Source organism: Cygnus olor, chromosome 9, assembly GCF_009769625.2.
Source record: "Cygnus olor isolate bCygOlo1 chromosome 9, bCygOlo1.pri.v2, whole genome shotgun sequence".
In the NCBI taxonomy this organism is placed as follows: Eukaryota; Metazoa; Chordata; class Aves; order Anseriformes; family Anatidae; genus Cygnus; species Cygnus olor.
Window position 1 is genome coordinate 17,661,286 of NC_049177.1, and position 16,783 is coordinate 17,678,068.

Sequence of the window (16,783 nt, forward strand, 5' to 3'; positions counted from 1 at the left end):
GTGTGAGCACTAAACACCTATAAAATTTACAGTGCTGTTGTCTAGAACTAGAACTTCATTACCTTTGCGACCTTCTTGGGTGTTTTATGTAAACCCCCTAAAATTCTTTGCGAGTAGCAGTTTTGGTGTTAAAATAAAGGCCAGAAAGCCACAAACACTGCTTTCTCCTTTGCTTGGGGGTCATTGTGCTTAGTCTAAACCCGCGTCCAGCTGCAGCCAGTTAGCTGTTATCTTGATGGCAGGTGGATAACCTTAGTGTCATTCTAGTGACCACACAAAGTTTGTTTAGAGAAACTCAGAAGTTTATTTGCAGTATAAACAGGGCACGATGAGAACTAACCAACCCCAGCAACTGCTCGTTCTGTTTACTTTGCTATTGGTCCTGAAAAACAGAAGAGGTAACTAAATCCTTGTCAGGCATTCCTTTTCCATTTGCTTTTTAACAACCCTTCTCATTCAGGGCGCCTTTTTTTGTCCAGTTATGAAACCTTTCATTGTGCTAGCACTCTGCTGTAGTTTTCTTTCTAGCAGAGCCACCCCTCTTCCATTTGAGTTTTTGGACTGTGATAACCCTGATGTCTTCGAAGCTGTTGACACAGCACTGAAGAAATATAATGGAGACAGCACTTCTGGTGATCAATTTGCTCTGTACATGGTGATGGAAGCCAAGAGAACAGTAAGTAGACTTCACAAAAAAAACATGTTGGAATTGTTTATGTGCTCTGAATCAGATTTGCTCCGTCTCATTCACAAAATATAGCAAGCGTGACAGCAAAGTGTCTTGCAAAAAAAGTTTAAAAAAATAAAAGAAATGGCTTGCATGGTGAGGTATTTGTCACCATGACAAGCAGGGATGTTCTTATCAATGGAGCTGTGGTGCTGGTGAATTGCGTATTAATGCAAGGAGTAGAGAACAGGAAACTTATATCACTAATAAAATGTGTCTTACTTGTCCATTCAGTTTTCTCCTTTCTTTGGGAATCCTACCCCTCTCTATCATCAGTAAGGTTCTTCAGATCAATGGTTATTAAAAAAAATGGATGTTACCTTGAATTGGGAAGAGCTGGTGTCATGCATAAAAAAAAAAAAAGAAAGAATGACCCAATAAAGCTCAGCAATACTGTGAATAAATTGTTTGTGGATATTATTTGATTGATGCTAGTCCTGAGTCACAGATGTATCTAAAGGCACTAGGTGATATTTTAGTCAAACAGGGTGACAGCTAAAATTACAGAAGAAAAAAAGAATGAAACATGATCTTTTGCCTGGAGTCCTTCTGTACAAAGTTAATCTAACAAAGAGTATTTACCTCTGAGAGGCATACAAAAATGGTATTACCATAATAATGACAAGCATTACTTTACTTGAAAACAACATTAGCATTTTTTCTACTGAATTGGGTTTTCAGATGCAAAACACAAGAAACTCAGTGTCAGAAAGAATATTTTGCACTCCAGAGTCACGAGACACTTTTTTTTTTTTTTTTTTTTACCCAGATAGAAATTGAGCTCAAAAGGGGACATGAATTGCTAAATGCATTACAGGAAACCGCCCACACCTCCTGGCATCTATCCTCTGGTTTTACTGTTTTCAAAGTGGGGAGATCTTAGCCTGTAGTGACAAAGACTAAAGTCTGTCAAGGCCTTTATATAATTAATATTAAACAAATGAATAATCCCCTGTTTTCACAGAACTACATGCATCCTCAACAACAGCCAAATGCAAACATCTTTATACCGCAGCTATAACACCGACTTCCTTGTTGCTTCCTTCTATTAGAGTTATAACACTGCTTCCTTCTCCAAAGGACAGATGTTATTTTCAGTATTTTACCTTAAATAACGTTCTACGTTTAAGAATACATATTTATTGCAATTCTTCTTCTTCCCTTCTCTCGATATACTGCCTTTTCTTAAAAGATCTGAGGTGGAAATGAATTATTACTTTGAATCACTGATCAGACTGTGATGTTAAGAAAAAACAGAGAAAAGGAATCCACAAAAGAGCTTTCTTCATATGGTGCATTCTTTTTTCCAAAAAGGGTATAGATTTTACTCATTGCTAGTCTCACAATCTTGAATGCATTAATTAAATAGCTGGTTATTACATATTCGTGTACATTCATTATTGATAAGGTAATAAAACATAAAAGCTGACTGGTGGAAGACTGAACCTGCCCCAGTTAAAGACATAACTGTTCATAATAATAATGAAATAAACCAACAACAAATAACATGCAGAAACAATGTCTCTTCTCACGTTTCATTTACTCACTGAACTGATTTATTCCAGATTTAGAAAACTGTAACAGACAACACAATTTGGCTCTTTAAATCCACATCCCAGACAGTATAATGTGATGCAGCTCCATAAATGTCAGTTTACACCTGCTGAGAATTAACTCCATTATATTTCTAGAGACCCTTTCATCCTGTTTTACAGCCTGCAGCCATTACATCGCATACCTCTACTTAGGTATACTACATAGGTGTAGCAACACACAACAGGAATTGAAAGAACACAGAATATAATTCTGTCTTCACCTACACCAGTGTAAATACTCCACCCATGTCAACTCAGCTTCTCTTTCTTGGTACCACTAAACCAAGAATGATTACTTCATTATCCTTAAATGATACTGCTAGGAGAATTAATATTAAAGTACAGCAATTGCCTGTGTTTGAAATAGTACGCTAGCAGAGCATTTTTAGTGGCAGTAAATTACTAGGAACTTCTGGCTTTGTATGTCCTCTGAAGGAAGAACCACAAATACTGCAGTGTGTTAATGTTCCCTGTAGGCAGAGGCTTACTGCTCTGTTTATGGCGAGGAGAAAATGCCCCCTACTTATTTACCAACATCAGAAATGCTTCCACTGGTCAGGCTAAACTTTGCTGAATAGTTTGTCTGTATTTCATCTTAGGGAATTCCTGAGGCCACCCCTAAGAGCAGCTCAGCCTTTAATGCCTATAGAAAAACTGCAAGTACAGCCAAAGGCTGGCTCCAGAGCCCCCCCTTGCCCCTTTCCCCCAAGTAGGCAGGGCAGCACAAGTACCCTGTTACCGTGATGTGAAGGCAGGCTAGGCATTGCCAGGATAGGATAGTATTTACCCCTCAAAGCTCTTATCTTTTCACTGATGTCCAGATTTATCACTATGCAAATGATGACTTATATATTGTTTTCATCCAGGTAGGTCCTGACAAACAACTCCATGTGAAATATCGAATACAAGAGACCACTTGTGCCGCTGAGGAGAACAAATTCTGGCAGGATTGTGATTACAAAGCATCTGCAGAAGCAGTAAGTGTCTAACCTCTTTAAAGGTTCTCTGTAGAGAAGCATCAGTATAATGGCCAGGACTGCAGCATCCTGGGAAACAATACCGAATTTAACTTTGTTAGCTCTGTGGCTTTTGGGATCTTATAGGACTAAAGTACAATACAGAACTGTTTACAACCCTGAAGTTAACCACTAATATTTGTGAGTTTACCATTAAAATCCTAAATATCAGCAGAAAGGATCATTTCAGAGGGTCAGTATGAAGGTTCACAATAAACCCAACAGAAGATACTTGCACAACGAGAGTGTGAGGGCTGTCAGACTCTCTGGTACTTGTGTCTGATGTAAACTTGCGTAACCAAACTGTCTTCAGGTTGGCACCAAGAAAACCACTGATATGGAAGCCACTGTGGCAGAACATTCACCAGAGGGTGGCTAGCAGTGCAAAGCCTGTCTGGCTCATGCTACTACAGAGCACCTAAAGGAGGTGCAATCAGGCCCACGTAGCATGCAGGAATGCTACACATAGCCAGCAGGTCACTCATATGTCACACTGTACACAATGCAAAGAAAGGGCTGAGAGTGACCACAGCATGTGAATCAATGTGGAATGTCATGATCATTGTTGTATATATTGTATCAGCAGAGAGGAAATTGCTTAAATTATGTATTTATCTAGATTTATTTATGAGGATGTGTTCACTTCCTTTATTCTGACTGTAAATTCTTCATTAATTAACACGCATCAACCATGATACAAAGCTATCTTCCAAATTACATGCTCAGTTCATCCCCTGCTCTCCTCACAAACAACAAAACAGATCCTTTTCCAGGAACAAAACAGCAAATTTGACATAACTACAAATGAACATATCAACTTGTTTCCCAAACTGAACTTGCAACTGTCAGCTTTGTTCAATAACTAGAGGAATATATAGCACAGTATTTTTCTTCATCAAGCAATCTTAAGACAAATGTTGTCATATGTATTTGCAGAAAACAGGAGAATGCACAGCTCAAGTTCACATTAACGATGTTGAAGGCACAAGTAATGTTTCACAAGATTGCAAAATTGTTCCAGGTATGTAATTGTTTGGGGACAGCATTCAAAAAGTACATTGACAAATAAGAACGGGGAAAACATCGTACTGAGGCTTTCAGGAAATTTTAAAGGTAGGAGCTCCTCATCATTCTGTTCAGACACTCATAAATCATCTTGCATAAGCAACTACATGTTAAAGGTAAAATTTTCACTCCACTTGTATGCATATATAAGCTAAGCCAGTGAAGCAGTGGTAACTTCTGTCTATGGAGACAACCTTGTTACCTGGTGATCTAAAGTGGCACTTGGGTGTGTAGCAAGTTTCTTCAAACATTAGAATTATACCAGGTTGAAATTAATCTGCTTTAGACCAAAAAGCACATCAGTAACCTAGAGATTAGATACCCCTTATCACACTTCAAATTTCTGTCCTTACTTATTCAAGTATGAAATTGTACCAGAAATGAATAGGGAAAAAAATTACGACAAAACTGTATCTTAATTTTCTCCAAACTAAAAGTGACGATATCATTTCTGTTAAATCTTACCTAAAGAAAAATCTAGTCCCAACTGAAATTTTCATCTAATAAATAATAAAATCCAGTAGGGATAGAATCAAGTAAGAGAGAAGGTATACTATCTTTTAGACCTTAACATTGAGTACTACATTTCTTGCCTATAAGACATTCATATATGACTATTATGTTCACATAATAATTTTCTTTATCAAAAGAAGTACTTTTCTTTATCAAGTCACATTGTTTGAAAGCTTTGCAACTGAGATCTTTACGTATCTATAACTAGCATTCATGTAAGACAAATCCAAGCTAGTTTTAAAATATCCATCTAACCGGTAGCATGGAGCTAAGTGCATATTAACTACAAAAATATTTACCGTGACTTCTGAATTGTTTGGCAGGTTATCTCTGGTTTTTGTTCCTTATTATCTTGTTTAAAGCTACCATATCTGTACCTACAATCAGTGTCTTTCTAGGAACTGCAGTACACACAAACTCCATGCTCTACTACTGCATAAAGGCCACTTGGTTTCAAATACATTTGTAGGGCAATGGTGACATCTAGTTGCCAACAAAAGGTGCATGAATCTCACAGGGAGTGCATGGGAAATTAGCATTTGGGTCTTTTAGTAAGCTAAAAAAACATACATGAATTAAAAAAAAAAAAAATCATATCCAGCCTAAGAAGCTTACCTCGTTACCACATTATAGCAACTGAAAAAAGCATATACATTTGCTCAGCTTTTATAAAAATGTATAAAAATGTTGAGAACACAGTCCTTTTAGAACTGGGTGTGCTGTTTTTTCATCTTCTTGGTGATTACTCTCTGAAAACAGCGTCATTTTTCTGTAACATATATATATTGACCCTGGACTTGTTCCCTGTCTGGTACAAGCTGGCATAACTCCATTAAAGCCAATTTTTGCCAGCTGAGGATCAGGCACACAAACTTTATTTCAATTCCACAGAGACCACACAATGTCCCACTTTGATTCCCAAGCTCACTGAATCATGAAATTAATTTATGTACTGAACTATAAAATTAATTTATGAAAATCCAATCCACGATTACCAGAAAGGAAAGAGAGTTAATAGGATTAGTAGAAGGAAACAGAATCCCCATCAAACTTGCCTATCGACAACCAAGTTGGTTAAGCCTGAGGGTAACACGAAGTGGTAACTGGCAGCCAAAGTGACTAGCAGGGAGAGCTCAGGCAACAAAGCAGTAGAAAAGCTCGTCTACAGTCCCTAAGAAGCTCAAAGTCAGGGCAGTTCACGTGGCTGAGCCAAAACTCTCCTGTCCAAGTCCCCCTCCTGAAACACGGTGAGCACAGGAAGCAGCTGCACACCGTAGGTGAGCTCTGAAGGATCTGAAGAACATCTCTTTTAGTTGTGACCTCCACTGATTTCTTCCCTAACTGGATGAGGTGGATGAGGATAACACCCCTCCTTGTTGGTGCCAAAACTACCTGGAAAGTCTTTCAGAGATCTGATGGCTCCTGAACTCATTTACTCCTCTGAATTAAGTTCACTGATGGATCCAAATATCATGGATGAAATTTTCCCCTACCGCCCCACACAGAAGCAAGCATCTAAATACAGTGAATGTCTTTGCAGGCCCTGAAACAACCTAGATGATTCTGTGAAACTGAAATCTGGGTTTTGCTGATCGCTCTTATTAAAAGCAGAAAAAGATTCTTCCTCATTGAACCTTCTGTTTCATTCCCAGACATGAAAAATTAAAACTTTAGGCTTCTTTACACGAAGCCCTGCATGTTTTTGGTTTCTTTCTTTTCCAGTTCCACCCAAGATAACACTTTCTAAGGCTACATGTCTTGGATGCTTTCATGATATATCAAGCGACAGCTTACAAGTATCAGAAATTCTGACGCGAGCCATTCAGAAGTTTAACAAGCACAGTGGTGAAGTCACCCTCTTTAAACTTGTGGAAATAAAGGAAGCTAAAAGACAGGTCTGTATGGGACTTTTCTCTACATGTTCAAAAAAAAAGGTATTTTGTTTGTTTTATGTATTCATTTCTGATTTTAAGGTGTTTTACATTTCATATCAGAAGTGAATGGAATGCATATAGAGTGTAGACCGTGTAAATAACTCCATTTGTAAGAAATCAAAAACTGTTACCTACAGAATTTCCAGAGCTGTCAACTTTATAAACTGATTTTAAACACTTTCTCTGCAGCTGCAATTAACCAGTGTTCAGCACCAGTTTGTTTTTATTCAGTGCTGACACAGGCATCTTGTGTCATCTCAGATGTTCTCGAGTATTCCTCTTGGCTTCTCCCTGAAGCTCCAGCAGGAACAGGCCTCTCCTACGGTCTGTGCCAGCCTGTGCAGATGTCTCGTGTGCTCCACAGCCTCTCAAACAGTAGCACGCACCTACATTTTGGCAATGCAATAGGACCCGTATGTCAGTAGCTGATATCCACTATAGGATAGCTAAACCAAATAAAGGAAAAAATGTGTATGAAAAACAAGAAGTCAGCATGTCACTGGCTGTAAGATTTCTGCACAGAGGAATATCTGCTTTGCAAGAAATGAATGCTCAGGTCGCAGAAATTCCTTGTTATCTAGTATTCCATGCAACAGTTATTTCCCCATGAAAGGCTCTCCTCGTGTGTTGTTGCTGGAAAGCAAAGCCTCTAATTTGTTTTTTAACTAGCTTATAATAACCTGACACCAGCTACAAACCATTTTCTTTGAAGGTGTACATATTTGCTTAGCCAAAAACAATCTTCTAGTCTCATGTCAATTTGACCCATGATTTAATTCACAGTTCTTCCTTTATTTACTGAAGGCAATGATCCTCTTAGCTGAAAGACAAGCTTACACAAGACTTAAGCCATATGACCAAATGTCACAGAGACTGCAATTCAGCAGCTGGAAATTAAGCTATCATGTCATTTCTGGCCAAGAGAGACTAGTCAGAGCCCTCTACTTTAACTGATCTGTGATGGGAAGCATCTATATTTGATTCTTATTTCCCTTTTTTTAATCCAATACTACCTGACACAACACTCTGACATGGAGACATTCCATGGGTGAGGATCAATAGCCACAGTGAGGGAAACAGAACTGCTTCCTGAAGAGAAAATGAAAAGAGATCAAAAATCTGGACAAAAAAGGAAAAGGGGAAAAAGCCCAAAGCAGACAGAATTACAAGTAGATGACAAATGCAGGACACTCAATAACAAACGATGCTAGCAGTGTAAAGTTACATTATTCACATACTATTTTACTATGTCACCTACTCAGGAACACAGGAACTGCCAAGCTGCATTAGTGCAGTCATCCATCTAGAGCAACTTCCCGTCACTGGGAGTAATAAGGAACAGATTCTTGGGAGGAAAGTGCATGGAACCATGCATTACAAGGCTGTAGGCTTGCCAGAAGCAAGATCTGAATACAAACTGCATTTCTAATTACTACATGACTTCGTTTACTTCCTATATCACAAGGACAACACTTTTTGGGTTTGTTTTTGCCATGAGCACTGTATGGCTCAATCTCATTCGATGGATGGGAGGCACTAAAAGGCTGGTGTTGCTTTCTTTGCTGATTGAGTTTAATAGTTTAACTTCCACATTTGTATTAGTTTACATAACACAGATATCTCCTAAATATCTGTTCCAGGTGGTAGCTGGATGGAATTACATAATCAAATATGAAATCAAGGAGACGAATTGCTCCAAAGCACAATTTCAAGAGTTAACTGAAGAGTGCAAAACCATTTCTAGAGGCGTAAGTAATCTTCAAAACCTGTTTATCACAAAAATATCAGATTAAAAAATAATGGTTGAGATCTGACTCAAATACATATTTATATATTTATATTTTATTTATATGTATTTATAAGTCTTACTTAGCTAATGAAGTTTAAATCCAGGTTTATAGATAACTGTCTATAAACTACAAGGCAGACATTTTCATGGATGACATTTTCAAGTATCTTAGCCCTAAGATCCTGAATCGCAACAGCCAGCTCAGTGCCTAGCATGGCGTTAGGATGGGTTTCTCCATGTGCGCCACTTTACATTTCTCTACGTTAATTTCCTTCTGCCAGATCAAAACTCTGTGATACCCAGCTCTTGAATTCCTGCCTTTGTGAGACTGATCGTTAGCCCTATGCTGTTTTGTGTGTTTTAACTGGATATTTATCCATGCAAGGGCCTTTCCTCTTATTCCACAGTTAATTTGTTTCCTTTAGAGTCTTTGATAAGTGACTTCACTGAAACTTCTCTGAAACCATAAGCATACATTATCAACAAGGTAGGTCTCTACCCACTTTTGTCGATCCTTTTGAAGAACTTGGACAAATCTACAAAATACAACCTTTGTCTACAACGATAAAACCGTCTCCCTTTGATGTATTCATGCCCCTTAATTCTTTCCTTATTCTAAGAATTTGAAGGGTACAGACATAAGTTTTATGGGTTTATGACATGTAAAAAAGAACAGGATCACTTTTTTTTTTTTCCTTCCAGCCCTAAAATACCACGGCAATCTTAAGCACATCATCTACCACAATTCCCTTAGAGCACTGGGATGAATACAAGCAGGCCCAGAAACTCAGTAGTGTTTGATTTGTTAGTTGCGTAATCTTCCTCTTGGTTTTTACAGTTTGAGACAAATTCCAGTGAGTTCTCCATAAAACAGGATTCTGTTTGTAAACCTCTTCCTTTCTTTGGAATACATACAGATAGTTCCTTCAGCTTCTCCTTTATGGTTTTAATTTCTCTGAGTGGTCCTTTTAAACCCTGATCATTTATTGGCTGTGCAAACTGTCTGTCAGGCTGCTTGCTCCCAGTATATCAAAGGAAGGATTTATCAGCAGTATGCTTGACTTACTCTGTTAGCAAGAAGCTATTAGGATGTGAGCTTATTCATTATTTCTAAATAATAATGACTTTTTTTTTTAATTCCAGCGTATAGGTAAATGTGATGCCAAAGCTTATGAAAGTATTCAGGCAGAGATTGTAGATGTTGTAAGCCAGTGCAAGTTCCCAGGTATGTAACTGGTGCGATCAGTTCTGAAAATTCTACAATTTTATTGTTTTTCACAGTCATAAAAGAGATAAAAACGCAAGTGATAAGAACAGATAATAACAAGAGAAAGCAATTATTCTGAGATAAAAATGGCATCGCCTCTTAATGAAGTATTACCATGGAATGTTTTTGACTTCCTACAAGTATTTCATATGCAAATGAAAGTTTTATTTTATCATTTGTGTACTGCCGTATTGCTATGACATGGCGCTGTCTGCTGACTCTCTGATATAAACTCAGAGTATTGCTTCCTACAAAAATTACTTCCTTCTCCATCACAAATACAACCAAGTTAAAATCACACTAAATAAGTAACTCCACCTAACCTTCCGAAGAGCTCTAACGTATTCTTTTGAAAGGCAACGGAGCTGAGGACTTTAAGATATTGTCCAAAATTGGTAATTCAGCTATTGATACTACCGTTATTTATTTCATACTGAATACTTATACTTAAATTTCATACATTAGAGGTTGTCTTCTTTTCCTCTGGTAAGTAAGCTACTTAGAATTTTAAGTTCATTACAATCACACCCCCAGATGGTTTTCTTACTGTCACTTTTTCCTGCAGCCATCTATTTGGACACAGATTGTGACAGCTTCAGAGCTTTAGAACAGGGAGTACAGCATTACTCTATGCAGTAAGTGCTGCATTTTCACCCATTACCCATTGGTTTGCTTTTCTCCCATAAATTATAATGATATTCCTCAACACACCCATTCATTGCCAATATCATGCACCACTTGTTTTCCCTGCTTCAGGTTCTTCCATACATGTAGCTGTTCCCTGCCTTTATTTGCTAGCTATCTGCAGTCAGAAAAACAAGAATTGTGTGTACTGTTACGTATCCAATGTGACACTAAGTGCTCTTTGAGATAACCAATATATAATGACGTTGATCATATAAAACACAACTCTGTTTTGGCTTAATTTGATAGACTCAAATCTGAAGTTTGCCAGAAGGCAGAGGTTTAAGAATAACTGTTTTTCCCAGCCTATATCTATTTATGTTGAAACTTCTGTTCCTTAGATCTGAAATCTGTTGGTTTCTTGCAGCTGAAGATGTGGTAAATCCTCCCACTCTCATTTGCGCTGGTTGTCCAAGGGCTATCCCCAACGACAGTCCAGAACTGAAGGAACTGCTGGAGGTTTCTATGGAGAAGTATAACTCAGAGACCAATGATGACTTCTACTATAAAGCTGGAGCAATAGAATCAGCAACAGTGCAGGTTGGGACTCACTCTTCCTTTTAGAACTGATTCTCCATATACCACAGAAATGAAGAACAGACACAGCAGTGTTACTGGTCTGAACTACGTGTTAGCTAACATTAATATTTCAACTTCAAATAATGTTTCTCTCTATATTTTGATATGCATGGTAACTGAGGGATCTACACACTTTTTCTGGTGAAATTTAATCCACCTTGGCTTGGATTGAAACATCTCCAGTCCTTGATTTTTTTTTCTTTAAACATAATTGTTGCCTGATTTCTGTATCAGTACCCCTTTTAATCAGCCTTTGTGACATTCCACAGACTTTTTAAAAGTAGAAAAGATTTATTAGGCAAAACTACTCACTTGATCCACAACACCAATACTCTGTATGTTATTTTAGGCATCATCTACAGTAGCTGTAAGCTCCAAGAAATGGGGCTTCCCAATTCCCCTCATAAATCTGTTATTTCATACACTAATTCTGCTGCTAATAATACTCCAACTAGGCTCACAAGAAAACACCTCTGCAATAACAAGATACACAGATAAATCCAGCTAAAGAACAAGAAACCACGAGGATAATACTGGTCAGCATTTCTGTTTGCCTACTTTACTGTCCCAACATATCAAAACAGAAGTTTAGGAAAGAATTGAAGATAAAACAGTGGAGAAGTTCAGAAAATACTTCTCATGAGCATGAGAAGGAATGAATTCTCTCAAATGAGAACTTCTCATGAGCATGAGCAGTACCACTGGAGAATGCACTAGAAGCATACATAAGTTTTCCCGAACAACTTATCTTACTAATAACAATTCTGCTTTTTCATCATTTAAACATTTTTTCCTTCTCATGTTTCATATCATGATCAATATTAACACACATAATTTTTAATAAGGGACTTAAAAAGACGATTTCATGTTTTTCCTGCTGTCTCTATAGCAGGATACATTATCTCGGGCTGTGCAAAAATACTAAGACAGCTTGTACCAGGCACACTCTTCAAACAATGAGGTTTCTCTCCTTAATACATTTGGCAAATGCATTTATTTTCAACTGAGCCTGTTCACCACGCACTTCATTTTGCTAACATTCAACTCTTCTTACATCATATTTGGCTCCCTGCAGTAGTGTCTCTAATGATTTCATTTGTTATTAATAAATTACGACAGGCATCCAATAAAACAAAGCCAAAACTGTGGGCCCGTTATTCTGACCTCTCTCTCCCTCCTACAGTTGCTATGCTGGAATTTCTGAGAATGGGAACTGGAATAAATACGTGAGTTGATTAGAAGCAGACAGGTTTGCTGTCAAATATTTTAATATCGTTCTTAACATATATTGTCCCAGGGGTCAGGTCTTATAGACTACAAGTAGTATAAGCTTGTAGAAAGCCATCTTTTCTCTGAACCCTTTTCAGTAAAAATGCCTTTACCACAGAAAGCCTTCTTGCTGATTTTTCAGGTGGTTGCAGGACAAAACTACCGTCTAACGTTTGGAGCCCAGAAGACAAACTGTTCAAAGAAAGAGTTTGAAAAGCTTCATGAAAACTGTGAAGCCACAACAGACAGTGTAAGTAATGAGGATGTTGCCAATTGTAATGTTCCTAATGGACAAATTCATTTGCACGTGAACTGGTAAGCACATGAAGTAAACTCACATCTGATCCCGATTCTTGTTACCTCTCCCCATAAGTTTTTGCTTCAACAAGGATACCTTCCAGTGTTTGTAACTCCAAACCAGTGACAATAGCAGTAAAACATGAAGCTTAAACTGAGTCACTCCAACTGCAGTATTGTAGCGCTCACTGTAAAGTGAAAAGGACTTTATTATGATACTAAAGAATCAAAGAAAGGAGGTTATTGCGATAAGAAATGACTGCAATGCTCCTGAACCTGTGGCACTTTCAGCTGAAGAAAGCAGGAGATTTTAGTGTTACTGGTGCACAAAGGAACTATGCTTCTGGAGTACGTGCTGCTGATAATTTGAAAATCTGTTCCAGACACTGGAAAGCAATGTTGATAGGCCCAGAAAACATTGTTGAAGGAGCTATTTGGGAAAGAAAAGCCTTATTTCCACTTCTTTTTCCCACCATATGAACAGTGCTTACCTCCGAGAGTTAAAACTGTTAGTACAGCTGGCATTACCTAGAAAAAAAATTGCTTCTCCCTCCTCCTCCCCAATTTCCTGAAATTTTAGTAGAGGTAATCCGATCATCAAACAATATTTGTTAGGAATATCTTGAAGATTAAATAATGCTCCAAAAGTGCTGGGCATGAACAACCTTTTAAGATCCAATCTCCAATCCAAAGCTGAATGCATCCTATAACCTCAAAAAGCTAAGCAGTTATCTGTCTCAATACAGACCTCTCCATTACTAAGACAGACTTCATCAATATCCAAGTAAAATTTCTAGTATTTAAAAGTATTAAAAATTAATATTTTTGTGTGCACTCCTCTTTTCTGTTGTTGCCTTAAGATGCTTTTTTTTTTTTGTTTTGTTTTGTCAACAGCCACCATTGTACTGTGAAGCACAAATTTATGTGGTCCCATGGAAGAATAAAACCTCTGCCAAGGTTAACTGCTCTGAAGGCCAGCCGATGGTATGATTACTTATGATAATTGGTAATGAAGAGAATAGAACAAAGACAGACATTAAATTCTTTCCCCATTCCAAATGATCCCCTACTTTGTACCAAAAATAAAGGAATACATTGTTCTTTTAAAGACCTCAGCAATGCCACACTCTTCCCTCTCGCCCTCTAACCTCAGCAACTTGTGACATCAAAGTCAGTTTTGCTACAACATGAGACAGTGGACAACAGTGATTACAGAAATACAAACAAAAGGCAACAGGGCAGTGAGAACATTGTCTGTTGACTGCTCCTATGCGTTATCACTTAAGTTCTGAAGTAGTGAGCCCCATCAACTTCTTTGAATTATTATTTGTAATTCATTGCCAAAAACATATTTGATTGCAGGTTTTTGTTTGTTTTTAAATAAATCCAGGGATCCCCATGCTCCCTGATCAAGAAGAGAAGACATACTGAATAAAGTGAAACTAATTAACTTGCATTCGTATTCAGCAACTTCACTCTGCTCAGAACCTTCATAACTATCTATTCATTCATTATATATCAACTAATAAATGGCTCTCTTTTGTTTCCATTAAAATATTGTAGCCATAACAACTTTCAAATTTAGCTCCAACCTAAACAACCCTGATTTGCAGTTAGATAAGGACCAGACACTTTGGTGGTCAGAAACAAAACCCATGTTTTCACCAGGCATTCAGTCTTCACCTTTCAGTGGAACACTGATGGAGGAAAAGAGATTACTCAGTAACAAATAAGTGTTTTAGTGTTAACCTGCTTGTATTATTTCTAAGCAATCCTATGAAATTCGTAAGTCAAATCAAGAAAAACTGCATAGCTATATTTCATATGACAAAATGACAGATCATTTGTATATTCTTGCACTTAGACTATACAGAGATGTGTCAAGCTTCAGAATAAATTGTTTTTATATGTTAAAATGTTATACTTTAACACCAGCGGGGAAACTTAGTCCTAGAAATCAACTGTATTATTCATAAATTAAAACAAATACACATACTTATGTGTGCTCCTCTCCATAGCATCATTCCCATGTTAAGTTGGCAGAATTTCATAGAATCATAGAATGGCTTGGGTTGGAAAGGACCTTAAAGATCACCCAGTCCCAACCCCCTTGCCATGGGCAGGGACACCACCCACTAGATCAGGGTGCTCAGGGCCACGTCCAACCTGGTCTTGAACACCTCCAGGGATGGGGCATCCACAGCTTCTCTGGGCTAAGTGGTAAATAAATTGTGCTTTTATTAGAGAGCTGTTAAAATACTCTGGAGTTACTGGGGAGGATATTTATATTTTCATGCTTATTACAGATAGAAAAGATTATTAAGTTTGCTGCAAAAATCTAATAACATATTTTTGATAATTGACTCGTGTATTGCAATTAGGTTCTGAATTCCCCAAATCTGAAGCTATTGCTCTTGTTCGTGTAACGAATACAGCTAATGCTGCAATGTTTTTTAGACTACACTTCTACGAAGGCCTCCAGGATTCACTCCTTTCCGAAGCTTTGCTGCGCTACAACAGATGGATCAAACTCCATCATCTGATAGAAATGAAGAAGAAAATCAAGCACCTGGCAAAGAAACAAAAGATGATGGAAAGCAGCAAGAAGGTGAAGGTGAACCTGGGCATAAACACGGGCATAAACGTGGGCATAAGCATGGGCATAAGCACGGGCATGGATTTAAAAAGGATGATGAGTCTGCCAAAAGGCACAGGCAGGAAACTGACTGTGGGCACAGAACCAGCCACGGGTGTAGGCATCGAAAAAACAGTAAAAATGGTAAACATAAACATCCCAAATCTGAATCTTCTGAGGAATCCAGTGAAAGGGTTTTTAATCAAAAAGAAACCTTCCCATCACCCAGTGCTGAAACAGCATCAGAGCTAGTTAACTCAGGGGTTGCAAGAAAGGAAACTGGTAGTCCTGCAGAATCAGTAGATCTTCCTGATATGTTTTTATTTGATGGGTTGCCAGATCGCCCAGAATCTCCTCTCCCCAGATGTCCTGGAAAACCCTGGAAATCAATTATGGACCCTCCAGTTCCTTCTAGCTTTCCCAGAGAATTCACAAATGAGGATCTCTTGCCTTTTGCTGTGGAAAACGTCAATCCTACAACAGAAACCTCAGCGCCTCCCCAAAATGAAGAGATGAGCTTTGATCTTTCAGACGCTTTACCATAGTTCAAGTATTGTTGGATCCTCTCCGGAAGTGATACAGAGAAAAACAGAAAATTATTGCCTTTTGAGATTTATAAGATCTAAGAGGCAAAAGCTCCTGTTCTTTTAGCTAAGATACTCACGTAGGTCACCAGCTTCTAGGGACCTAAGACCATATATAAATACTTTGAGTTTGCATATCTTTTGCATATTTGACAAAAACATAACTCAGGCGTGGCACCAATGATTCAGAACCAGTCTAGCAAAGGGACCAGGCAAGTCAACAGTGTTCTGCTGTAGAAGTTACAATCACGACTATCTCGCCTGCCTCACGTTGCTGGAAGCACACAGTCAACCACTGCATCACTTCTCACTGTATTAGGTTTAAAACAATTACACAAAAAATTTGGAAACTACATGAAAAATCTCAACAAAGTATGTGTAAGACAAAAGCAAGCCAACGTAATGCCAGGATGCCTTTCTTAGATATCTGAAATAATATTTCTCTGATTTCCTGAAGTGTATCTTTTAAAAAACAAAATCAAATAAAGGAACCTGTTTCACCTGTCAGTTTCTTGACTCGAAGCAATATTGCCAGCAGTCCGTCACTAGCAGGCTGTTCTGCTAAATAAGGTAATGGGGAAAGCTGAGAGAATCCTCAATAAAGCTGTTCCGTTATTCTCTGTGCATAGTATGTTAACTGCACAGCAGAGGCCTGCTGAGTGAGATTTTCAGACGGCAGAGGTGCACAAACGTTACAGATCAGATGACAGAACCACAAACACTTAAGTTATCTAAAATTTGTCTACCTTCTTCCACTATAAGAGTGTGCTTAATTTAGAATAGAAAATTCAGCCCAGTCTCTGAATACCTATCAAAGTCTGAGATTTTG

General features: G+C 38.0%; 1 protein-coding gene and 1 long non-coding RNA gene across 4 annotated transcripts in view; one reads left to right on the forward strand and one right to left on the reverse strand.

The window, feature by feature from the left end:
- Positions 1–16,783, reverse strand: part of LOC121075095 — a 44,785-nt gene that overhangs the window by 14,086 nt on the left and 13,916 nt on the right. The gene's annotated exons all lie outside the window — the stretch shown is intronic.
- On the forward strand, positions 405–16,712 carry KNG1 (kininogen 1). Of its 2 annotated transcripts, XM_040567987.1 has the most exons (11): positions 405–676; positions 3,189–3,299; positions 4,275–4,359; positions 6,639–6,811; positions 8,491–8,598; positions 9,783–9,864; positions 10,958–11,130; positions 12,581–12,688; positions 13,630–13,719; positions 15,193–15,349; positions 15,710–16,712. In XM_040567987.1, exons 1-11 carry the CDS (start codon positions 482–484, stop codon positions 15,913–15,915), a joined length of 1,488 nt encoding a protein of 495 aa, XP_040423921.1. In that variant the 5' UTR covers positions 405–481; the 3' UTR covers positions 15,916–16,712. The 2 variants fall into 2 exon arrangements, with proteins under 2 accessions (XP_040423921.1, XP_040423920.1); XM_040567986.1 differs by having other exon boundaries at positions 15,193–16,712.